The 26,119-nt window shown below is 47.2% G+C and overlaps 1 protein-coding gene across 1 annotated transcript in view; it reads left to right on the forward strand.

Moving 5' to 3' along the window:
* Clpb (caseinolytic mitochondrial matrix peptidase chaperone subunit B) overlaps positions 1–26,119 on the forward strand; it is a 124,364-nt gene that overhangs the window by 54,851 nt on the left and 43,394 nt on the right. Inside the window, exon 5 of the mRNA XM_036188175.1 lies at positions 5,941–6,069. Within this exon, the coding sequence (XP_036044068.1) occupies positions 5,941–6,069 (129 nt within the window). The remainder of the gene's footprint in view (positions 1–5,940; positions 6,070–26,119) is intronic.

Raw genomic sequence — 26,119 nt, forward strand, 5'->3', positions numbered from 1 at the left:
AACTTTGGAATATTTGTATATAGGTTTTATTGGTTGAACACCTCTAATCCAGAAATAAGAACTCCAGATGCTCCAAAGTCAGGAACTTTTTTGAGACAAGGTCTTTGTGTGTAGTTCAGGAGCTGCAGATTTGTAACCCTCCTGCCTCTGCTTCCCATGTGTCACGAGCCCAACCAAAATCAGAATGGCGCCAGCACAGAAAAAAGTTTTGGAATAACAAAGAGTTTGGGATTTCAGAGTATTTTAGATTTTAGATTTTCATAAGAGAGGCACTCAGTTTATATCTACTTGCTGATTCAGCAAGCATCTGTCAAGCAGTTTGGGCCCGGCTCTGCTGTGTTCTGGACTATAGCGCAGAGTATATGTAGTGAAAAATGTAAACACACTGCCTGGCCTTGGCTAGTAGGGAAGCACATGGGAGAGGGAGGAGATGATAGAGGAGCCTGCAGGAGTAATGTCTACCTCCACTCAGGAAGGACCACCGGACAAAGTGACCCTTTGTTAGAGACCTAGAAAGGAATTAGCCAGCCAAGAGACAGTTAAGGGATGAGTGGAGTTCAGCTGGAATAGCATTTTCACAAGTTCAGGGTAAGAACAAGCATTAGGAAGGCAATATGAGGTGAGACCTCAGGTGAGCAGGAGACTTGAGGAGCAATGCTTATCCCTGGGCTGTGATACTGGTCCTCTGCGGACATTTTCCTGAAGTCGTCTCCTCGATGTTCCTTGAAGTCACCTGCGTTTTGTGGTAAACACCTTGTATGCACAGCCTTGTCATCACACTTGTGAAAAAACTTCACTGGTTTGAGTCTCCATTCAGACAGTTGATTCCTAACATCTGAGATTGCCCTATTCATTCATTATTGCATCTCCAGAAGCTACCACCACGCACGAGTGCTCATTACACTTGTTTGCTGAATGAATGATGGGTTTTCTTTGTAAAATGGATTATACCCTTCTTGCTTTCTTCAGCCAACTATCACTTTTCTTCAGGTTTATCATTATAGCCAGCAGTTAATGTCCTGTGTGGCAGTTCAGAGATGCCCTTAGGGCCTTTTGAGGTGCTGTGCTTGGAATCCTTTTTCAGCTTTTCATTGTCCTGTTCTTTTCCCTCCCTGCCTGGCCAGTGTTGGATTGTGATCAATCTGCTGTGTCCTCCCCAGCCTTATTTCCTTCTCCTAATCTGCAGTGAGCTAGAAACAAGGTCCCCAGTATGATGTGATAACTAAGAGTGAGTAACTAGAGTGATTTGTGACTAAGGGTTGGAGCTCTGATTGAGCTCCTAAAGGGCTTGAACAGGAAAAGCATAGATACCATTACACACACCCAGAGGCTATGCTAATATAGGTGACTCCTCAGATATGCCAGAGGCCAGGCTAACCTAGATACCCACCCTCAGGTGTGCTTAGAGGCCAGGCTAACCTAGATACCCACCCTCAGGTGTGCTTAGAGGCCAGGCTAACCTAGATACCCACCCTCAGGTGTGCTCAGAGGCCAGGCTAACCTAGATACCCACCCTCAGGTGTGCTTAGAGGCCAGGCTAACCTAGATACCCACCCTCAGGTGTGCTCAGAGGCCAGGCTAACCTAGATACCCACCCTCAGGTGTGCTTAGAGGCCAGGCTAACCTAGATACCCACCCTCAGGTGTGCTCAGAGGCCAGGCTAACCTAGATACCCACCCTCAGGTGTGCTCAGAGGCCAGGCTAGCCTAGATACCCACCCTCAGGTGTGCTCAGAGGCCAGGCTAACCTAGATACCCACCCTCAGGTGTGTTCAGAGGCCAGGCTAATCTAGATACCCACCCTCAGGTGTGCTCAGAGGCCATGCTAACCTAGATACCCACCCTCAGGTGTGCTCAGAGGCCAGGCTAACCTAGATAATCCCTCAGGTGTGGTCAGAGGCCAGGCTAACCTAGATACCCACCCTCAGGTGTGCTCAAAGGCCAGGCTAACCTAGATACCCACCCTCAGGTGTGCTCAGAGGCCAGGCTAATCTAGATACCCACCCTCAGGTGTGCTCAGAGGCCAGGCTAGTCTAGATAATCCCTCAGGTGTGCTCAGAGGCCAGGCTAACCTAGATAATCCCTCAGGTGTGGTCAGAGGCCAGGCTAACCTAGATACCCACCCTCAGGTGTGCCCAAAGGCCAGGCTACTCCAGACCCTGCCCCCTCGTGTGCCCAGAGGCTGATCTAACCCTAGCTGCTCACGAACTTTCTTACTTCCTGTTGTTGGTGCCCAGGAGAAGGTCACATAATACTGTAGGGACAGCAGTGTGGTCTGGTCTCCAGCTCTGAGTTCCACCATCTTCATTTTGGCCAAAGGTTTGAAGTGCTTCTACCCAAGCTAGCTTGTTAGGGTGCTGGCTACACACTTCCAGCTGTTATATGGTGAGGCCAGCTTCCACTGAATGTGTGACAGTATTGTCAGAGCAAGAAACGGAGAGAATGCGAGGGGCTAAGACTGGTACAACATCCGGGCTCTGCTTCTCTGTCTGGCTGGATTCTTTCATTGGCGCATTGCAGGGAGAATGAGGACTCACCCTGGTTCTGGGTCTGACAACTAGGCTGAAGCAGTCCCTCCACCCCAGCCTCTGAGCTCTCACACACCACTAGCAAGCCGAGCAAGCTGAGCTTCCAAGTTCTTGTCTGGAAAATGGCACTGGACTAGACTACTGAACAGCCTTGTGACTTTAGAACTTTAGGGAGTATCATCAATATTAACATCATTCAGTCATTCTGAAAGGACTCAAAGAATGGCGTAGGAATGATTGCCTGGTCACAAACCTCATTACCCAAGCAGGCTAGAAACTGCTCTGTGGAGCCTTGTCTCCCAGGCAGTGTCTCAGAGGGGTGGAATCTTCTAGTCTATTAGCCAGTCTAAAAGGGTCTGGGCAGCAGCATAAGTCAGAGCCCGTTTCATGTAGTTGGGGAGCTTCTCTCCAGGTGCCACCAGGCCCCCATGGTCCCACAACCCATGTATAAAATAATCATTCAGACGCTTATATTACTTATAAACTGTATGGCCGTGGCAGGCTTCTTGTTATCATAAATTAAATCTTCTAGTTCTTTTATCTTAAATTAATCCATTTCTATTAGTCTATACTTTGCCATGTGGCTCGTGGCTTACCAGTACCTTACATCTTCCTTGTCATGGCAGTGGCTGGCAGCATCTCTCTGCCCCAGCCTTCACTTCCCAGAATTCTCCTCCTCCTTGTCCCGCCTACCCTATCCTTCCTGCCCGGCAACTGGCCAGTCAGCACTTTATTTTACCCAATCAGAGCAACACATTTGACATACAGAACATCCCACAGCACTTCCCCTTTTCTTTTTTTCAAAAAGCAAGGTTTTAACTTTTATATAGTAAAATTTCAGATAACAAGACAATTATCAAGCAAGAATTACAGTTACAGTATTGAAGATATCCTATCTGTCTTATATTTGTGAGTCTAAGGTTTTATATCTAACTTATCTTTTATCATAATTGAGGAAATTATAACTATCTAGTCTTCAACCACATCAAAGACCCCAGAAGGATATAATATTACCTGAGAACTGGGAGAAGGATGCAAACAACTTTCGGGAGTCTTGCAGGGTAGACAGAGACAGCTGGCAGCCTGGACAGTCACCTAAAGTTCCTTTGTAAAGTTGGGGCATTTGTCTTCAGCCCACAGGGCTAGAGTCTCTCGGTCACTTCTCTCAGTGTCCTGTAGAATGTCTGGCAGTTTCCTTTGCGAAGCAGGAACCTGAAGGACCATTTTGTCCAGCAAAGTTCAGAGGTCACCTTTCTATGGGTCCTGTATGTCCAGTTGATCAAGCAGTCCAGGCAAGATCAGTTTCTTGCCCAAATGTGTATGTCCACCAACCCAGGGCTCTTGAAAAGTGGGAACAGTTTCAGGTTTATTTTAATTCGACAGGAGAGAGAAGAGAGAGGGAACATGAATAGTAGGACTAGAGTAAGCCTGAGGGTTTGCAGGTTCTGTTCACAAGGATGTCTCCCTCACTTTCAGAAAATGTTTACAGATGGTTATTAAGGGTAAAAAATCAGATTGCAGGGCCTGGGACGGAGCTTACTGGTAGAACTCTGTCATGCACAAGGATGTGTTCAACACCAGGTTCAACATTCAACACCACCAAAACAGACAAAAAAAGCAAATTACAGATACAATAAATTCTGACTTTGTAGAGAATGCACCCCCAGGCACAATATGCAATCCCTGAAGAGCTAAACCAAAATGCTATGTGTTCCTTCTCAAGTTGCTGAGATATTAGTTCCTTTTTCTTCTTTGTACTCTTCTATAGTTTAAATTTTTACCTGATTTTGTAAATCAAATTTAAGTTACTGAATTGTAAGCAGTAGAAGTGTGTGGCTCTTCTATACAGAGCAACCTCTTGCCCCACCCCTTTCCCTGCTCTACCATCCCACCCCATCCCTTCCCTGGCTCTACCACCCCACCCCCTTTCCTTGCTCTACCATTCCACCCCCTTCCCTGGTCCTGCCATCCCACCCACTTCCCTGCTCTACCACCCCATCCCACCCCCTTCCCTGGCTCTACCACCCCACCCCCTTCTCTGCTCTACCATTCCACCCCCTTCCCTGGTCCTGCCATCCCACCCCCTTCCCTGCTCTACCACCCCATCCCATCCCCTTCCCTGGTCCTGCCATCCCACCCCCTTCCCTGCTCTACCACCCCACCCCCTTCCCTGCTCTACCATCCCACCCCCCCTTCCCTGGCTCTACCATCCCACCCCCTTCCCTGGTCCTGCCATCCCACCCTCTTCCCTGGCTCTACCATCCCACCCCCTTCCCTGCTCTACCATCCCACCCCCCCTTCCCTGGCTCTACCATCCCACCCCCTTCCCTGGTCCTGCCATCCCACCCTCTTCCCTGGCTCTACCATCCCCCCCCCTTCCCTGCTCTACCATCCCCCCCCCCCTTCCCTGCTCTACCATCCCACCCCCCCTTCCCTGGCTTTACCACCCCACCCCCACCTTTTTTTTAAATCACCTGATCTCTTATCCTTTGAATTGCCCAATATTCTAGGAACCTTTTCTTTATACTCAAGCTGAGTTCAACCGTCTCCTGGCTTTCTCTGTCGTTCCACTGTACCCCAACATAGGATTTACCTGCAACAACACTCTACACATCTGTTTATTGTCTTCAGTCAGCTTAGGTCAGGGACTGTAATGATTCATTTCATGTCCCCAGAATGAATTGTAGATGTCAGTCAACATTCATGAAACAAACCAGACTGTTTACCTCTTCTTGCCCAGCCCAGGTGACCAGGCACACAGTGTAGGTACAACAATGTTTAGAAGTACATCAATAAATTAAAATACTGAAAAGCCAGGCACTTGAGCAGCTGAAACAGAATGACTAACCTGAGGTACATAGAGAAACATTACTCCAAAAAACATGAAAAAATCAAAAGACAGATGAAGCTGGACCTAGTGGCTCGCACCTGGAATCCCAACACATGGGAGATAGAGTCAGGTGTAGCCTGGCAAGTTGAAGACCAGCCAGGGCTACATAGTGACACTGTCTAAAAAAACCAAAGAGAGCAGGTGTGGTGGCATGGGCCTTTAATCCCAGCACTCGGGAAGCAGAAGCAGTTGGGTCTCTGAGTTCAAGGCCAGCCTGGTCTACATAGTGATACTCTGTCTCAGAAGTAAAAAAAAAAAAAGGGAGGGGGGTGCGGGGGACAAAGAGAGCCAAAGGTACACACTTTAGTCCCAGCACTGAGAGGCAAAGGCAGGCAGGTCTCTGCTAGTTCTGGGCTAGCCTGCTCTTCATAGTGAGACCCTGTCAAAACACACACACACACACACACACACACACCACTAAAGGGAGATGGAGGAGGTAGGGAAAGGAGAGAGAGAAAAGAAAATGAGCATGCATAGACTAATTTGTTGTTAACGGAGGGTTTTTTTCCTTTTGGTCCCTCAGTCCTGGTCACTCGAGAGGATGACTTCAACAACCGGCTAAACAACCGGGCTAGCTTCAAGGGCTGCACGGCCCTGCACTATGCTGTCCTGGCTGACGACTACCGCATCGTCAAGGAGCTGCTGGATGGAGGTGAGAGCTGTGGGTTGTGGTTGGCAGGGGAGAGTAATCCACACTTCTAGCATCCTGTTACTCTCCTTGAGCTAAGGGAGTGGTCATGTTTCCAAAGAATAATAGTGTCAATGTGTGATTTGCCCTCTGGTGGTTGGTGTATGTTCTTGGGTGAGTGTGTGTGTGTTGTGGGGCGGGGGGATCCTCCACCCTGTCTGTGATAAGCTGTGAGGTTTTTCTTGGGGGGTAGGGGAGTTTGTCTTACAAGTTAAAGTCCATCATTGAAGGAAGCCAGAACTCAAGGCAGGAACCTGGAGGCAGAACTGAACCAGAGGCCATAGAGGAGGGTTGTGTACTGGGTTTTCCCCCTGGCTTGCTCAAGCTGTGAGGTTTTTATAAAACATATTTTTTAATTATGTGGAGGAGTAGGTTTGTGCACCTAACCCAAGTGCAGGTATCCTCAGAGGTGAGAGGCATTGGATCTTCCTGGAGCTGGAGTTACAGAAGCAACATGGGTACTAGGAACTGAACTTGGGTCCTCTGGAAGAGCAGAAAGTTCTCTTAATTGCTGAGCTGTTTTTCAGCCACAGTGTGAGAGTTTGTTCATTATTAGCTCTTGCCAAAAGTATTCTCTCTTTCTCCTGTGACCTCCAGAGCAAGACCAGGGGGATCAAGGGAAGTTGGGCTAAGCCCTACTGCCCCCTGTCACAAAAGTTGTTCTCCTGGATCTCGGCCCCACTACAATCCCACTTAGGCCTCTTTATTGCTCTCTATTACCTGGTGTACTTGGATGGCTGGGACAGATGGGTTTTAAGTTGGAGGGCAACCTGGGCTTCATGATGAATTCCAAGCCAACCTGAGCTACATAACTGAGATCCTATCTCCAAAACTAGCAGCAATAATAAAGCAGAGAACTGCTTTTTTGACTTGCCCCCTGAGAGTGTAGACCATATTGACTTAAGTATCCCTAGTACGAGCGGTCTTGGCACATAGTGAGTGTTCTGTAACTATCCACTGAACGATGGATGTCCTCCCTTTCGAGAGTGTCAGTTTCATTACAGAGATAGAGTGCACCAGACTCTGGCTGGGATGGTCCTATCTAAGTCTGGTACAGAGTTCACTACCAAAGAGTTCACTTAGACAGCCGTTCCCTTCTTAGTCCCCTTATCCCCACCCACTTCTGGGAGAGTGGTGGCACATGTTGAGGACCCAGACCCCTGCCTGAGACAGTGGCGAAAGAACATCTAGTCACTCATTCCCTGCTGCTTTGTGAAGTCCAGACACCCATTCTTGGGGCTGGAACCTCGGGTCCTTGTCAGGATTCATTTACCACGGGAACTGAAAGAACTAGACAGTTCCTTTGAGGCCCTCTGGGTCACTCAAATTTGTCTTCCTCCCTCACAGAAGAAATCTCTCCAAGACTGGTAGGCATTCCCTTGGGTGGATTCTATCAGGGGTGAGGGATCCCACTCCTTCCTCAGCTAGTCACTTCCATTTGCTTCACAGGGACTGGTGGGAACACCTTTTAATGCGCTGTGGTCACTTTGTATCTTCTACCGACTGTCCTGTTTGCGACCTAACCACTTTTTCCACACTTGGCCTTCACAGGAAGTTGATTCTGTCCCAGAGCCTTTGCCTTCCAGGTCCAGGATCCCAGTCATCTTCCTGCCCATGTCATGTCCTTGGATTTGGGACACATCACAGGAACCCAGCCTTACCACCTCCTGTCAGCCATAGGCACACTGGCTTCATAACCAGCCCTTGCTTGTACCCTCAACTTTCAAGGGGCCAGCCCCAAAACATGCCTTGGTCTGTAACTAACTGGCAAAACTGCTCTGCAGTGTGACGACTGTGCCTGGGGTGACTGAGTAAGGACTGCTGCTCCCCTCAAAGGCTGCTCTGACTCTGTCCTTTGGAAAGCCCTCTGGTGAGACATTTGGAGCTAGGCATCAGAGTGTGCATTGTGGGGCTTCTCTCTCCCATGCCTTAAAATCAATATGCCCAGTCATTGTTTCTGGTTCATATCCCTGTTTCCCCCAGCCACCAAACAGTCAGTGTTCACTCTACAAGGAGCTTTCCACGCTCCTCTTCCAGATCGAACACCTTCAAAATGAGGAGGCGAGGGCCTTTTATGAGGCTCCCTCCACCCTTACCCCCCCAGGCCAAGGCTAGCCCTTTGAGCTATTCCAGGGACATAGGGACATGCTTTCCTGCCCGGTGACTTGGAACGGATGCCCTGAGCCCCCACCTTTGCATTTCTCCCACCTGCCTTTTTAGGAGTCGTCCATTTACACCCCTGCCCCAGTTTCCCAGCCTCGAGGGCCGAAACCATGGCCCACTTGTTTCTCCCTTCTAGACCTGAACAAGCTGCTGTCACTCAGGGCCTGCAGGCCTGCCAACTTCTGACCCCTCTCCCCTTCTTGACCTCCCTTAGTCTACCAGTGTGTGTGAGCAGCCAACCAAGAGGCAGGATCCTGCTCTCTTGTCCTGGGGCTGTTGTCTGTAACATTTCCAAAGTCTTTGACCTCTGCTGACCTTTTCCAAAGGGTCTGCCTTCCTGCCCATCAGCTTTATCAGAGTGCTCTGGCCACCAGCTCTGCTGTAGTGCTGTAGCAACACAGAGGGAGGTTCTCTGCAAGACCCAAGGCAGGCCTAGGCACAAAGACTGTCTGCTCACAAGGGCTGCAGGGATTTAGGTTCCTGGATCTACGCTTGGGGTACAGGGAGCAGCTGCTCTCCCTAGCTGTGAAGAGGCTCAGGCAACATCAAGCTGAGGATGTGGACACCCTCCAGCCTGTAGGAGGCAGCATGGAGTAGTAGACAAGACACCACAGAGGATCCCAGTTTCCAATAACCGACAGACAGGTTATCCTAATTCTTCCAGCCTTGGTTATTTTATGTCAGCGGACACCTCCTTCATAGGAGTATGTGGAGATTAATACTGGGTGTCCCAGTTCCTGGCAGACACATAGTAGACGCTCTGTGACAAGTAGTTACCTTTTTTTTTTTTTCATTTTTGTTGGGGTATACTCATTGTATATAATAGTGGAATTCAAGTATCGTGTGCTTTGATCATAGTCCCCCCATGCCCTCCTCTCTCCCTCCCTCCCTCCTGCTGTCCTAATAGTTGCTCCATTCCCTCAGTGTCTCTTCTGCTTTCATGACACATAAGTAAATGTTTGTATGTGCCTGTGTACATGCTCAGGTCCACACTGAAGGACAAACGCGTTTTCTGTTGTCTGTAGCAGTTATTGTTATGACTTAGGTCAGAATCCCATCTGTATGCAGGCAGTTGTAACTCCATTTTTCTTAACTCCATCTCTGCCTTCAGCATCCCCATGCTGCCTAGAGTACTGTTCTATCTCCTCACTTCTCACCCAGATACTCAGACACCTCCCTCTCTTGGGAAGTCTTTCCTACTTGTCCACCTATTCAGGAACTTCCTCCTGTGAACTTGTACAGTGTTGTCCCAGAGCTTACTGCAGACTGCTCAGGATCATTTTTCTGCTTCAAGAGACCCCATAACTGAAAAGGTACATGCTGTGGAGACAGACTGGGCTTTAAAGCATGTCTCTGTTACATCGTATGTTACTGTCTCTGAGATCATGAACCTCAGGGCATCTTAAGGATCAGGCAGTGTCTCTGACCCTGAGACTCTCATGCTGACAGATGTGTAAACAACGCCATGGCAACGGGGTGGGTGCTCTGGCAAGAGATTGGACAAGGTGCTCCATGGAAGTGAAAGAGGAAATGCCTTCTTGTCACTGAGCAGGGTGGTGGAATAAGTTACAGAAAGACTCCTGGAAGAATTTTTTGATCCCCCTTTCCAGGAAGAGTAATGGGAAGACAGTTCTCTTGTAGGGATTCGAATTAACTGTGTCCATCTTCTGTTACTGTGGTACAAGAAGTATACTGACAGTGTATATGTTTCATCCTTGATGCTGCTGCCTCTGTCTGTTGTTTGCTTATAACAGGAAGGCTCTGCTTCCATACTTGACTTTGCAAGTACATGAAAAGATGGAGGAGGACCATGACTGGAAAGAGAAGTCACAGAGAGGTGGCTGCAGCTGCATGTCTCAGTACCCCAGGGCTGTTAAGCTGCATTAACACTTTCCTCTCAGAAATGTGCTCGCATGCCAGCTCTGTCTGCCTAGAGCATACCTCTAATCATGGTGGATTTTTGACTCAGTTCCTTCAGAGAAATAAGCCCTAAAGCCCTGAGGCATTCATTGTATACAAGGAGCTCACTTTTCTTGGAGGCATCTAAATGGTACAAGGTAAATGCCACTCCTGGGAGAGGTGATAACATCATCTTTTACCAGCCTGACACTCAGCTGCTCTTCCTGCCAGCCTCTAGCACCCAGCAGTGTTTCCAGCGCTGGCCCTCCACTCCTGCAGTTCCTTCTGCCCTCCCTCCTTCCACTGAGGCTGCCTCAGGCTGCTGGCCTCATTCCTACCAGCCAACCACCAGTTCTCCGACCATCTCCCTGCCGCCATCTTCCCTGCCCCAAGGACTAGGGGACAGCATCACTTACTAAACTAAGGTAGAGTGTACACCAAGAGTGATCTAGCCTTTCATCTCCACCTCTTTAGCCACACACTGACACACTACCGAGAACATTTTTAGATGTACTAACAGATCTCAAAAGCCCAGCATGGCTTCCTGACCCACCCACTCAGTGCTGAGATGCTCTCATCTGAGCCACCTCTTTCTCTGTCTCTTCTTCCCACTGCTTCTTCCTGTTTCATCACTGGTGCTCCTTACCTCAGAAATGCTTGGCCCCTCTGAAACCTCATCCATCCTCCCCGGGGCCTCCCTCAGTCCTTCCTCCCCACTTTGACCCCTTCTCTGAATGCCTGGCTGACTTGTCGGTGTTAACCTGTCAGCATCCACTGAGTCCCTAAATTCCTGCAGCCCGCCTGAGGCAAAGGCTTTTCTAGTGCCGCCGTCCTCCCCGTCGTAGCCTGTTGTCAGCCCATCATCAGGACCAAAACTCGGTGTTCCCTTTCTTGTTCCACTTCACTGTCTGTCCATCTGTCTACACCAGCAGATGTTACTCTAGCAGCTTTCTTTGCCTGGGGCTGTCTGCTGTCTGTTGAAACTTCACACCCAGCAGTGCAGAGAAGGATCAGAAGTTCTGGTTCTGCCAGCCACAAATTCTTCTTTGTGCAAACCCTTTCTCACTCTCCAAAATATAGAACGGCTACCAAGCTGATCTCAAGGACCTTCCCAGCCCTGGTGTTCTGGGTAGCCTCTGGGCAAGTCCCCTCTATCATTTATCAGTCGTTTGCTGTCATAGTCAAACTTTGTATTGCTGTGACAAAATGCCCAGTGTACATATTAAAGAGGAGAGTCACTTTGCTCACAGTTTCAGAGGTTTTAGACCATCATGGAGGAAGTGTGGGCAAAGCAGCATGTAGGAAGGACGGGAGACAGGGGAGGGAGAGAGACTATGCTAGTGACCTTTCTCCCCCCACCTTTTGTTCCTTCCAGGCCCCAGATACATGATGGTATTCCCGCATTCAGAACAAGTCTTCCACCCTTAGCTAATCCTGTCTGGACACTCGCTCACAGGCACATCTCTGGATACATTAGCAGTTTACTAGGGGCTTCGTGGCCTAGTCAAGATGATAGTGAAAATTAGCCATCACATTTACTGAGCACCTTGCCTGTCACAGGCCCCAACCTAGGCACCATGCCAATAAATATGATCCAGACCTGAGTGTTGCCATTAAGGAACTCAATAGTTTACTAGAAAACCAGACATTTAACAATGACTATGAGTTAGTGGAGATCTAGAGAAAGTGCTGTGGGATTACAGAGATCTTAAGCTACATATTGTGGAAGAGCTATCGTCCCAGCACTGAGGAGGAAGAGGCAGGAGGATCCAGAGTTTGAGGCCAGCCAGTTAAAGGTGTGGTGTTGTAGTGAGACACACCCGGAGGCCTGAGGCAGTAGAGTAGTAAGTGTGAGACCAGCAAGACTACGTAGAGTTCAAAGACAGTCTGGGCTGTACAATGAGATCCTGCCATAAAACAACTTTGTAGGTTTCCAATAAGGCAAGGAAAGCCTGGTGTAAGAGATGGTATTTACTCTAAGTCTGAAAGGATGAATGTATGGCCCCCAGGTTGGCAAGGGTGGTGACTAGAAGGGGCATGTGTAAAATCAGGAAGATGAAGCAGAATCTACTCTTCATAGAATCCAGGTAGTGTAGAAGAGCTAGGACCCAGGTGTCAGAGGGCAAGAATGGGAAGCAAGAGTGCTTAAGGAGGGTTTGTGCTAAGGAAGTCCAGCTTTCCCTCCAGTGGCAGACCATGCAATTTAGAGAAGAAACAGGTTCTGTGGAGGTTTCTTTGTTTGTTTGGTTGGTTTTTGAGACATGATCTTAATGTGTTCCAGGCTCGCCTGAACTTTCTGTATAATAGCCCAGGATGACTTTGAACTTCTGGTCCTCTTGCAAGTTTCCAAATTTCTGTCTGCTTCTGAAATAGGTGAATCAATTGTGGAATTCTCACAGCAGTGGGAATGAATAGACCTGTGCTCTGCCAACGTGTGTGGGTCACATGTCTTCACTGTTTGCCCATGCTCAGAGTTCTTAGGTCAGTGGTATAAGCAGTCAGGATGGTGGCTCATCTCAGGACAGTGGGGTGACTGGACGAGGACAGACGGGGACTCCCCAGGCCCCTAGCTTGAAACTGCACTGAGCTGCACTCTTCTGTCCTTTTGCTTTTTCCTCTGTGAGTCCTGCACTACCTTGAACTCCTCCACATATAGGACCATAAATCTCACATCATGGGGGAGTGCCAAGCTGCCCCGCTGCACTTCATGAGTAAAATTACTTGCTCATTCTAGACCAAGACAGCTTCTTAGCTTTTCTTCACTCCTCAAATCTGTAGCCCCTCTCCGCCCCCATGGACTCCCACGCTGCTCTCATCTCATGTTTCACAAAGAGGACGGACTGTGGTCAGAAGGGAACTTCCTCCCTGCTGCCACCATTTCCGCCTGCCCGCCTGCCTGCCCGCCTGCCCGCCTGCACCATGCCTCTTTGAGAATGCCTTCCCTCCAATAACGAAAGCGTTTCCTAAGACCTGCCCTTCAGGGGCTCTGCTCCTTCTTTCCTCCTACTTTCTCAAGAACTCTGCTCCCCCATTCATGCCTTCCTCTCCTGCATCACTTCTTTCTCCTTCCCTAGATTCTCATTTTCATTGGTGTGAAACTGTGCCTTCATCTCATGCATTTAAAAGAAAAAAGAAGGCCCCATAGCTACCTCTAGAGCTCGCCTTACTTCTTGCATGTTATAATACTAAAATTCTCAAGTGATTGCCACCCGTCATCTGCCCCTCAGCTTCTCTTGTGTCCTGAGTCTCAGCTGTTAACCTCAGTGTTAAACATGGCTTCCACGGTCCCATATCACCTTGATTTTCAGAAGCAAAACCGAAGTCGTTCCTGAGCCCTTTCCTCTTGCACTCCGTGGGCGGCACTGTCGATTGTCCCTGGCCCACCGCGCTCTCGGACCTCCCTGAGAAGACTTGTCACAGTTTACTCCTGTCCCTCTCAAGCCTCCCACCAAATCACAGCCTAAGGGATTTCCTTAACTATGTCATGCCCCGGCTGGGCAATGGTGGCACAGGCCTTTAATCCCAGCACACAGGAGGCAGAGGCAGGTGGGTGTCTGATCGAAGCCAGCCTGATCTGCAGAACAAGTTCCAGGTCAGCCAGGGCTACACAGAGAACCCTTGTCTGGAATAACAAAATAAAAACAAAAAATCCAAACAAACAACTACAAAAAATTTCCTACTTAGGAAAAACCTTTGACTCCAGCATTAAAGCAACAGTAAAGGCTAGACACCTTACCAGAGCCTTCAAAGCCCCTTTGTCACCTAGACCTGTGCAGCCTCGTGTCACTACTGTCCCTCTATGTCAGCCTTCTGCAGAAACACTAGCCCTTGTTGTGTCTCAGACAAATTGTGACCCTTTCCAGTTTCTCCAAAGGATGGCCACCCCATCATTCAGTCCTTACCTCAAATGACCCTTCTCAGGGACCCTCCCAAGCTACTCTAGTAAAAGTTGCTCCGATGCCTCTTTATCCTGTCACCCTACTTTGCCCTCCTCATGGCACTTAATTTGGCACCTGCAAATCTGTTTGTGTCATTATTATCTGTCTCTTTCCTCCCAGCACATGGAGTCCTGCAGCCCCAGAAACCATCTCTCTTAGACAGTCCACAGTGAGCATCAGGAAGGTGACTCATAGATACTGACAAGGAACCTCATGGCTCCCAGTCAAGATGGCTAGCAGGGCATGCAGGTAGGTTTGAGCAGGAAGACTGGAAGTGATCATTCTCTTGGGATGGCTAAGGCTGCACATTGCCCATAGGTAGTGCAGCTGAAGAACCCCAAGGGCCCCACTGATGTAAGCCCAAGAAAAGGAGCTAAGCAAGGGACTCAGGAAGGAGGAGTGCATCTAAATAGAGCATCTCACACATCTACAAAAGATTTTCTCTGTTTTAATCTGTTTACCATAAACCACTATCTTCTATACTAGATTTTAGCCAAAATTTTTCTGAGAAACAATAATACTTTTTTAAGTGTAATCAAAATGAATTATTAGAAAAAAAGGATGTTTTCAAAAGAAATGCCAACTACATGCCCATATTTATTTGTTTCCATAGACATGAAATGACTCTGAAAATCACTATGAAAGTGTCTTGTAGAGGACAAGTAGTGAGGCTCACTGACTGGTACTAGTTCATGAACCCCACATTAAGCACCACTGCTGTACTGGTCCTCTGGGCAGAGAGGGGAGACAGATGAGCAGAAGATAAGATAACTCTGCCCTCAAGTAGTCAGTTCAGGACACACATAATCATGCTGCACAGCTGACAGGTCAGAGGCTGCAGGCATCGGGAACTATGATCCGCCCCAGCTCTGCTGCTGTCTCATCCTTGTAATCATAGCACCTCTCTGGCATCACTGTTTCATCTATAAAATGAAGAGATCATATTGATAACAAAAAAGTTTCTTTTTGCTTGGCACAGATACAAAACCTTTGTGCTAACAGTTGTCTAGGGAAAGTAGTGGGGAGAGATTACTAATGGGCATAAGGTTTGCATGAAAATATTCTAAAGTAGATTATGATGATGGTTAGCATACTGTCTGTATGCTAAAAAGCATTAAATTGTATACTTTAGATGGGCAAACTTTATGGCATGTAAATTACATTTCAGTAAAGCTGTTACAAAAGAAAAACATCTCAATGCCGTTCCAAACTGAACGATACTGGCTTGGATGGGTGACTGGTTGCCTAGAAGCAAATCAGAAAGCCAAGAGAACTGGATCAGCTCCTCAGCTAGCATGGGAGACGAGGTGACCCATCAGTGACACAAGTCAGCTCCTTTTCAGGAGCACTGTTGAGAGACTGGGGACACAATGGCTTACCACCTAAGAGCCCTTGCTCTCTTGCCGAAGACCTGAGTTCATTCCCACCCCTAGTTTGGGCTGCTCATAACTACCTATAACTCCAGCTCTAGGGTATCCAACATCCTCTTCTGGCCTTCACAGTCACCTGTACACACGTGACACAGACACATGCACACGTAAATAAAAAAATTTTAAAGAATGCTGTTAAAAATTTAACTGTAAACATTCTCTTCCTCTTAATGGCGTTCTGATTGATTTCATCTTACTGTCTTAAAAAATATTTATTGCATACCCCATCCCTTGCAAAGCTTAAAGTCTGTCAAGTAGAAACATTAGACAAATAATTACTAAGTTATTAGCTAATAATAGAAGTACTATTACAGAAGAGTAGAAGGTACTATGAGAGGATAATGGAAACCTAATCTAGTCCAGGGGGCTGAGGGAAGTCTTCTGAGCAAATCCATGTGTGCTGAGATCTAAAATGTAGATACTACCCTGTCATCTAGCTTGAGACAGCCCTGTGGAGAAGAGATGTCCATTAGCCACCCTTAGGGACCAGCCATCATGGATCCGGGGACATTGGAAAGTAGGGATGTTTGACGGCAGTGGTTCTCAACCTTTCTAATGCTGTGGCCCTTTGATACAGTTCCTCATGTTGTGGTGACCCCCAACCATAAAATTATTTCATCGCTTCTTCATAACTGTGATTTTGTTACTGATATGAATTATAATGTAAATATCTGATATTCAGGGTATTTTATATGTGACCACAAAGTTGAGAATCACTGTTGTATAGTATTGCCATTGCAGTCCACATCTTGAATCAGATGTAGTGTAGGACCACCATGACCCTGAGTCCTGCCTTCAGCACTCAGCCAGCTCAGAATGAAGCTTCCCCTGTTCATCCCCAGGATGAGGTGTTTCTGTACCCCAGGGCCTGTGGAATCAGTGACTGGCTGAGCTGGAGACAAGAGTCTGGTCACCATGCTTTCCAGAACCATCTGCCATCCAGGCACCCGCATTTCATCAAGGCTTTAATGGGCTCCAAGCAGTCCTCAGATGAGCCTGGCTGGCATCCGGCATGAGCTCATCACCGCCAACAGTAGCAGCTGGAAACCAGGGCTCCCCTGGGTGAAGGAGAGGTCAGCATTGGCTAGGCAGGTCATTCCATGTCCTCCACCTGCACTGTACCTGGAAACAGCTCCCAAGGCCAGCTGTGCTTTGCCAGCTTATTCATACCCCTCTAGGGTATGTGTCTTAAACTGGAAGACTTTAGTAAGGGAGGGTATCAAATTGAAGGTCAGAGCCTACAGAATACCAGCAAAAGGGCAGACTGGAGATGAGCCAGAACTAAGATTCCCTTCCCAAAAGGAGTTTGATTCTAGCATCCCTGTGCTCTTTCCTCTGGACAAAAGCCTGACTGTGTCCTGGGAAGAACCCAGCAAGGATGTTCTCTGTGAGTTTGAGCCACACACTCCCTTTTGAACTGCGTGTTGGAAATGAATTCTTTTCATTATAACAGAAGGGAGCTTGCCACCAAGAGGTCCTTCAGGGACCCCCTTTGAAGTAATGGATCCCTGTGTGATAGGAAGTGCTGACAAGGCATTGGGGTCTGGCACGTATATCATTCTGACACTGACCCATCTGACCTGAGTCCTTCCCTTTAACATAGCATCAGTTTACCCAGGCTAAAAGTTAGCCTGTGATTCCATTATGATACTTTGTGACTCTGGATGAGCATTTGTCTTATGACTTACCCAAGTACATGTAAATATAAGTTTTCATATTTATCCAGCAGCTATTAACTCTTGTTCTGCAGCTGATCACTACCATCTCTGTTTTAGACTTCTCTGTGTGCTCTTCAAGCAGCCTAATTTCTTCACCACCCTTATTCAGAACTAAAATATCTCTTTCCCTCTGAACCATCCTCTCAAAAGGGCAGAGTATGGACGTGGTTGCTTATGTTCCCAGCATTTTACCTGCTCTTAGCACATGACAATAAAAATTTCTTGACTAAATTAATTTGTAAATGGGCACAGGCAATACAGGGAATAAAAGAGGAGATGCAGGCCCTCCTCTTGTCTTCCTTCATGATAACTGGGCACAAGGTTGTGGAAGACATGTACTGGCCTTAAAGCAGGCATTGAGGATTAGCTGGAACTGCAGGTGCAGGCCTCCCAGGATTCAAGCAGGCAAAAGAAAAAGACAAAGCTACTCCATAAAGTAGAAACAAAACAAGCCCTGAACCTGCATGCCATGTAGAGATTACAGGAAAATGGCCACCCACTGGGCTCTTAGGGAGACTTGAGTGCGGAAGGAAGGCCTTTGGAATGAAACAACCAGGATAAATTTGTAGTCAAAATAATTTGGAAGTGATTGTCGTGTGTGTGTGTGTGTGTGTGTGTGTGTGTGTGTGTGTGTGTGTGTGTGTGTGACCATAATGGTTTGCTTTTTTTTTTTTTTTAAATCGGTTTTTCAAGACAGGGTTTCTCTGTAGCTCTGTAGACCAGGCTGGCCTCAAACTCACAGAGATCCACCTGCCTCTGCCTCCCAAGTGCTGGGATTACAGGCGTGGGCCACCACCGCCTGGCATGATTTGCATTTTTAAAAAGGTACAATGTAAAGTTTCCTACAGCACTTTAGGAAAGGAGGGTATCAAAGGAGGATACATAGTGGGAAAGGACCACATCTCTGGTCCTCCTCAGGGCAGTCCTTGTAACTTTTCTTATGATCCCCCCACTGTGGAAGAAAACCACAAGTGTGTTACCATGCAGTTTAGGGAATACATCTGAAATAGGTCTCACTAGGGTAAAATCAAGGTGTCTTCAGAGATGCCTTCCTTTTTGGAGACTAGCAAAGAGCCTGTTCTCCCACCCTATCCGGCTTATAGAGGCCTTCATTCCACACTCTGGAGCCCATCCATCCCCAGATATCAATGACCCATTGAGTTCCTTTCTTATTTCATCACCTAACATTCCTTCTTTTCCCCCGCCCTCCTTTACAAAGACCCTGTGGTTGTGGTAGGCCAGCCTGGATAACAAGGCATCTCAGGCAACTCTAAGCAACCTGAAGTGTGTCTGTAGCCTTCGTGCCCATTCTTGTCTCCAGGACATAGTCACAGGCTCGCAGGACTTGGGAACATCTTTGTGGGCATACTCTGCCTAAAACAGTCTCAGAGATATTTTATGTATGCTTTGTTTTTATTCTTATTTTTGAAGAGTTAATATTTGCACATAGCACAAATATCAGAAGTTTTCAGTGATCAAAGTCTTAGCTCCCACCCCAGCTCCAACCCAAGTATTATCCAGTCTCTCTGTTGTATTTCTTCTTTTTCCTCCTTGTATTTAATCAGCACAGACACTTTTATTCCCAAGCAATACCCTTGTTCATCAGACTTTCCCCCAGAACCTGACATTCCTGAGCTTCTTGCCAGAACCAGTCTTTATGCAACACTTCAAGACAGATGTTTTCCATATTTTCTAACCCAGCATCACCCACAGTGACCAGTTGGCACGTGGCCTTCTGTGGTATGCAAAACCCCTTCCCCCATATATCTACATACTGTTTTAATGCCTGTAATTCATCACTGTCCTTAATTATATTAGTGCTAAAACTGTCCGATTTTCCAGAGTAGCATTCAGCCTGCCTGCTTTCCTTCCTTCCTTCCTTCCTTCCTTCCTTCCTTCCTTCCTTCCTTCCTTCCTTGTTGTTTGTTTTGGCTCTTTTGTTTGTTTTGTTTTTGGGGTGAGGAGACGGGTCTCTCTACGGAGCCCTGACTGTCCTGGAACTTGCAATGTAGACCAGGCTGCCCTTGACTTAAGGTTCTCCTGCCTCTGCCTGCCAAGTGCTGAGATTAAAAGTGTGCCCCACCATATTTGTTTTTATTCTTTGAGCATTAGCAGGACAGTTCAGGCTCATCTCGTGCCCACCTTATTTCTACCTTGACTGGGATTTTTAGTGAGCAGTTGTCTTAGAGACTAAAATCTAGTACTGAGCTTCTTTTCTTCTCCCTCCTTTTTGCAGTTTTTGTGATTTTACTTAAACAAAAAATAAAACATGTCTGCGAGCCATCTCTTCCTTCTCTGCTCAGCCTGGTGGTTTTGGGATTGGTGACTCTAATGGCAGCTGTATAACTCTTCCTACTATGCCTCTGCAGTTCTAGGAGGAAATGTAGTAATGTCAGCATAGTAAAGATCTATTGCTCAGCAGTACTTCCAGCTCCTTGACCTCATGGACCTCGTTACCTTTCTGTTACTTCGACAAAACACCATGACCAAGGTATCTTATAAAAGAAAATGTTCAACTTGGGGCTCATGGTTGCAGAAGATTAGAATCCATGACCATCATGGTAGGGAACACGGCAGCAGATACACAGGCATGGTGCTGAAGCAGTAGCTGAGAGAGCACCACATCTTTGTGTACAGCACAAGACAGTGAGCTCACTGGGAAGGGCTTGGCCTTTTTGAAACCTCAAGGCTCATCCCCAGTGACACATCCAACTAGTGCCAGATGACTTTCTTTGTTTTTTTGTTTGTTTGTTTGTTTGTTGTTTTTGTTGTTGTTGTTTTTGTTTTTAATGTTCTTGGGCTTCATCAGAGGTCAGAGTGCAGCCATGACTCCACATAGGAAATGGCAGCTACCTACAGACAGCAAGGAAGAAGAAGGCTTGGGTACACTTCTTGTACTTTCTGTTAATGGCCAACATTTTCAGGTTTCTATTGGGGGGTTGGGGAGAATGTATGAGTGTGTGTACATGTGTAGAGGCCAAAGGTGGACATTAGGTGTTTTCCACATTCATTTGCCACCTTACTGTTTGAAACAGGATCTCTTGTTGAACCTGGAGCTCACTAATTGCCTAGATTGACCGGCCAGCAAGCTTAAGGGATCTCCTTGTTCCTGTCCCCCAGCCCTGGGGTTACAAATGTGCTACTGTGTCCTGCTTTTACATGGGGGCTAAGGATCCGAACTTAGGTCCTCTTGCTTACCTGGAAGGTACTTTACAGACTGAGCCATCTCCTCAGCCCCAGTTATTTACATTTTAGACAAGTGCATACATGTCTACATGAATATGAATGTTCACTTGTGCATATGCATAGTGTGTAACAGTAGTGACTCCTGCTTCAGTTGATTCCTACAGAGGTGTGTTCTTCACACATTTCATTGTTACATGCCTCTCCTCTGTTCTGAGAACACTGGCTGTTAGCTCAGTCATACAGTACAGCACAGAGTCTCCAGGTTCCTCTGCCCATCCTGCTGTAGAAAGTCAGGCTGCTACAAGAGCTTAGCTCAGGGCCACTTGCAGTTCTCCCTCCTACTCCAGGATGGCTTATCATCCAAAGCTGTCTGAGTTCATGGTCTCCCCTTTGGTGTGTCTGTTATTCTTCTGAAATGTAATGGGCTGATTTCTCAATTTGCATTCAGTTGCAGGGTTTTTCCTCCCTACCTAACCGAATGGCATAAGTTTGCCTTTTAAATATGTAGAGCATTGGCTTGTTTCTAAAAGTCAAAGTTACAAAAGGGAGGCTGGGGATGCAGCTTAATTGGTAGAGTTCTTATCCAGCTTGCACAAGACTCAATCCCCAGTACAATAACCCAAGTATGGTGGTACAAGCCTGGAATCCCAGTACTCAGGAGGTGTGTGTGTGTGTGTGTGTGTGTGTGTGTGTGTGTGTGTGTGTGTGTGTGTGTGCGCGCACACGCGCGCGCAGGTAGGTGCACATGTGAGGGTTATGTGTATGCCTGCATGTGGAAGCCAGAGGACTACCTTGGGTATTGATTCCTCTTGGACACCATCCAGCTCCTTTGAAAGAGGAAATCTTAAGGACCTGAAACCCACCAATTAGACTAGACTGGCTGACCAGCAAGTCCCAAAGACCCTCCTATCTCCCTCCAGAGCCACCTGCACCTTCATCACTAGGATCACAAGCACATGCTCCCATTTTTACCTGGGTCCAAGGGATCAAACTCAGGTCTCCATGCTTACAAGACAACAACTTTACTGATGATGCATTTCCCCAGTCCTAATACTCACGTTTTCTTACTTTGCCTTACTTTCTGCATAAGAGAAACACTATATGTACTCTTTTTTAGTTTGCTTTGTTTACTTAATCATGCTCCTCAGGCAACATTTTATATAGATCTGCTGTCTCCCATTTTATGGCTGCACAGTATTCCACTCCTGGCCTATGCACGTACGTGACTTTCAGTATTCTGTAATCATAACAGTGCAACTATATATGACCTATGTGCTGTGTATCTTGATGTTACTGCCTGTGTTGTGTCTGTCATAGAATCCTATAAACGGTAGTCCTAATTAGGAGGACATGTGCACAGGTCTTTTGGTTATTTATGTACTAGATGTTTCTCCTCCACAGGACTTCCCACTCACCTTTGTCTTACACAAGAGTGTCTGTGCCCCTTCAGCCCCGCCAAGATGGTCAAGCTTTGGGACTTTTGTCATAGTAGAAGGGAGATAGATAGTATTTCTTACTTAGTTACTTCATTTGGTTCTCTTATTACAAATGTATTGGAACGTCATTTCATATATTTTAAGAACCATTTCGGCCAGGCAGTGGTGGTGGTGGTGGTGGCGGCGGCGGCGGCACCCATTTAATCCCAGGACTCTGGAGGCAGAGGCAGGCAGATCTCTGTGAGTTCAAGGCCAGGCTGGTCTACAGAGTAAGTTCCAGGACAGCCAGGGCTACACAGAGAAACCCTGTCCCCCCTAAAATAGGGAATCATTTTAAGTATCTTTTGTGAATTTTTTTCTGTAGGACTTTTGGTCTTTACTTTTCCTCTTTGTTATTTTTGTTTTGTTTTTGTTTTTTGAGTCTTGCCATGCTGTCCCACTTGGCCTGGTACTCACTTTGAAACCCAGATTAGTTCAAACTCATAGCAATCCACCTGCTTCAGCCTTCTGAGTGCTGGGATCATAGATATACACAATACCCAGTTCTCTAGGGTTTTTTTGTTTGTTTGTTTGAAGATTTTATTTGTCTGGGTGAGCTTGTGCCGTGTGTGTGCAGCTGCCCAGGGAAGCCAGAAGAAAGTATCATTGTTTTGGGGTTTTTTTGGTTTTTTGTTTGTTGTTGGGGGAGGTGGTTGTTGTTTTTTGGATTGGGTTTTGTTTTTTTGAAACAGGGTTTCTCTATGTAGTTTTGGTGCCTGTCCTGGCCCTAACCCTGTAGACCAGGCTGGCCTCAAACTCACAGAAATCCACCTGGCTCTGCCTCCCAAGTTCTGGGATTAAAGGTGTGTGCCATGTATCATTTTTAATTTGACCTTTACTTGATGCCACAAATCTGGTTCTTTCTGCAGCCTCAGCTCTAGAACAGACTTGGTAAAGTCCTCAGAACTCATTAGGGGGAAAGCACTGTCACGTAATAATCAGGCCCAGGCAAAGAGTTCATCAGAGTGGTCCTCTCGGTGTCTGTGCCTGTTCTCCACCCTCTCCTCACTCCTCCCCCACCCCACCCTCCTGATAACTGCTGGGTGTAGAGGAGGGAGCATCAACTGGGGGAGTTGTTCGCTACAGCCTCTATGTTGGGAAACAGCAGCAGTTTTATGAGGAAGATGAGTAATCCCTTCAGCCTTGATGGGAGGCTGAGAAGCACCAGATAAATGGTTCCTTTGCCCAGACCCGTAGCCTATGACATTTGATACCATATTAATGACACTTCTTCCACACTTGTGACTCTTCACACTGGTAAGTACAGTTAAGAAGATCCCACTGCGATGTTCCTGCACTTGTTTGCAAAGTCAACTATGAATAAGTCTTCCTCAAGTACAGAGCAGAAGTCTGAGAATGCAGCTTATTCTAGAATCTAGAGGCTCATTCATTGCTTTTGTGTTTTGTTTTGTTTTGTTTTGAGACGATGTGTTGATGTCTAGCTTAGGCTGGGTCAGATTTATAGCAGTCCTCCTGCCTCAGTCTTTCCAGTGCTGAGATGATGGGCATAAGCCACCACAACTCATTCTTTTTAAAGAAGTCTGGACTGAGCTTTGGGGAACTGACTTGTGAGTGGAAGCCTTCTTTCCACTGCTGTGGACATCAGCTGGGATTGGTCAGCAGACGCTTCAACATCTGGTCAGCTCAGCCCTTTGGGGTGAGCAGTGTTTTATAGACAACCCATCAAGATTGATTGGCCTTCTAACTGAATTAGCCAGATGTGTGGGCATTGTGTGCCCTTCCTCAGCCTCCTCCAATGTTGTTAGATGAAAGCAGACATGCGGTTAGCATGTTTAAAGATGATGTGGTTTTAGTGCATAAACAAAAGATGCCTCCTCCTGCAGACTGGCTCTGCCACAAACTCCAGCAGTATAATTACAACTGCTGAATTTAGCCTAGACCTAAGCTTGGCTTCCTCAGGCTCAGCTGTTATTTGCAAGATGGGGAGGGGAGTCAAGGCTAACAAAGCCTAGGGGCCCAGGCTCTTATATAGTCTGCTCCAAGCTCTGCTTTATCCAGAGCATGTTGACATCTTTGAGTGTAATGTGCTAGATTACAGGGAAGAGGAGGAATAAGGCTAGTCTGAAACCCATAATTTTTTTAAGCTGAGGATCGAACCCAGGGCCTTACGCTTGCTAGGCAAACGCTCCACCACTGAGCTAAATCCCCAACCCCAAAACCCATAATTTCACAAAACTTGTCCAAAAAAAAAAAAAAAAAAAATGAGCTGAGCTTCTGGCCCCCAGTGCCATCACATGCTATTCAAAGCATTATCTGCAGAGAGCTGGGGTCTGAGGCAAGAGACTTGCCTTTTGCTTGGCTGGCTGTACATGTGCCATGTGTTTGGGTGCTCATTCCTTTGGTTTTTCCCCTCCTCTGCTGTCCACACTGGCCTGCATGTTTTCCTTAGAACAAACAAGGCATTTTCATGTTGCCAGTAGCTCTGCTGATATTAATATTCTGTAAACAACTGATATGTGGTAGGTCCAAACCTGCTCTTCTCACACTGTCTTCCACACTATATGCTTGGTGAATGACATTGTCACCATCTACCAGCTTCAACAGGAAAGCATTGTAAGGAAAGCATTCAGGTCTCTTTCCTGTGTCCCCACCCACCCTTAGTTCTTGCTTTTTAGAGCCTATAGCACTATAGCAGCCTCATTGTTGCCCTACCTTCCCTTAGGATCTCCTTCAACCCAGCCTCTGCCCTGCAAAACTCTGTTCCCCTGCTCTAAAACCTCCAGCAATTTCCAGTGTTCAAGGTCAACCCAGATGCCTCACCCTGCATCCTTGTACTCTGCAATCCACGCGAGTCTTCTGCCACTCTCGCAAAGATGCAAGGCGATGGTTTGCTTTGAGGCCGGGAGCAGTCCTGCTGGGCCACAGGACAGTGTCTGGGAACTGGACAGGAGCTGTCTTCAAGAGCCTGCTAAATCACTTGTGCCCTAGCAGTCTTCCCTCTCCAAGCCTCCTCCCTCACTTCCCTGTGAGGAGCCCTTCCCTACGTCTCCAGCTCTACACGTCTGCTTAACCTTCAAGAGCGGCTCCCTCCATGTCTCTCAGGCATCCCCTGGTCCGCTTATATGAGGAGGCTCACTTCTCACCCTCTCCCCACAGCAATGTGAGAAAGCTTAAAATGTACAGATTTATTTCAGTTAAAGATTTTAAAAACAGACCCCTCTCTGCATCCCTCCTGCACCCCTTCTCTTGGCTCCACAGATTCTGCCCCCCTTGTGTCTGCTGTGAAGGGAGGGTAACCAGCTCCCTGCTCACCCGGGTCCGTGCATATGCATAGGTGGCACCTGCTGCAGGAAGGACTGCTTAGTAATGACAGTTAGAGGAAGCCTAACAGTAGCCGTCACCCATTGAAACCTCCCTACATGCCAAGGCTTTTATCTCTTCTAATGACTAACCACAAGGTACAGACTCTTATCATCTGCATTTCCCATGTGTGTAAGAAGGGTACCAGACTGCTTGGGAACTTGCACAGGTTCACTCTCATAAATGACAGCATCATTGTATTATATTTTGCTTATGTTCTCACGAGCCAAATTCCACAGTCAACACTACAGGGTAAAGTGAGTCCTGGAATGTTGGTTGGCTGATTGGTTAGTTGAATGGATCAGTGTTCTTCCCATTGCACTTGCCTTGAGGTTTAAGAGACACTTGGCTGAGTGTCTGTAGCTTATGCCAAGAAGTATGGATTTTGTCTCATCTCCTAATGCCCAGCTGTACACAGACATGTTCCCTCCCACTCAGTAACAAACTGCCTGGAACTCTTTCCTGGCTCATATTTACAAGAGAATGTGATAAATTCCGTATTGATCCCTCCTGTTCCACTGTAAATTTTGCAAAAGATGATTAAATAGAGCAATAGAGTCTGCAGGCATTGTGGCTCAATATGTTGTGGACTGGTGTATCGACCTCCTCCATCCAAAGGCAGCCAGCGCCTAGCCCTGCTGCCCCAGACCAGTAATTAAAATCCTGTGAGACTGGGATTTAAAATCCAATCATATCCCTGAATCAAGCCTTCTAGCCTCCCCATGTGACGAGTGCAATAAGGTAACGGCAGGAGTGTGTTTATGTCTGTGCTGAAGCAGTCCCCATAGGGTGGGTAAGAAATGGAGAGTTGGGTAGCCCTGCTGGCTAAATCACTTCACCCTGACACCACAGCCACTTGTAAGACAAGCTGTAGGTACATAAAC

The sequence above is a fragment of the Onychomys torridus genome, chromosome 1 (genome assembly GCF_903995425.1).
Source record: "Onychomys torridus chromosome 1, mOncTor1.1, whole genome shotgun sequence".
Taxonomy (NCBI): Eukaryota; Metazoa; Chordata; class Mammalia; order Rodentia; family Cricetidae; genus Onychomys; species Onychomys torridus.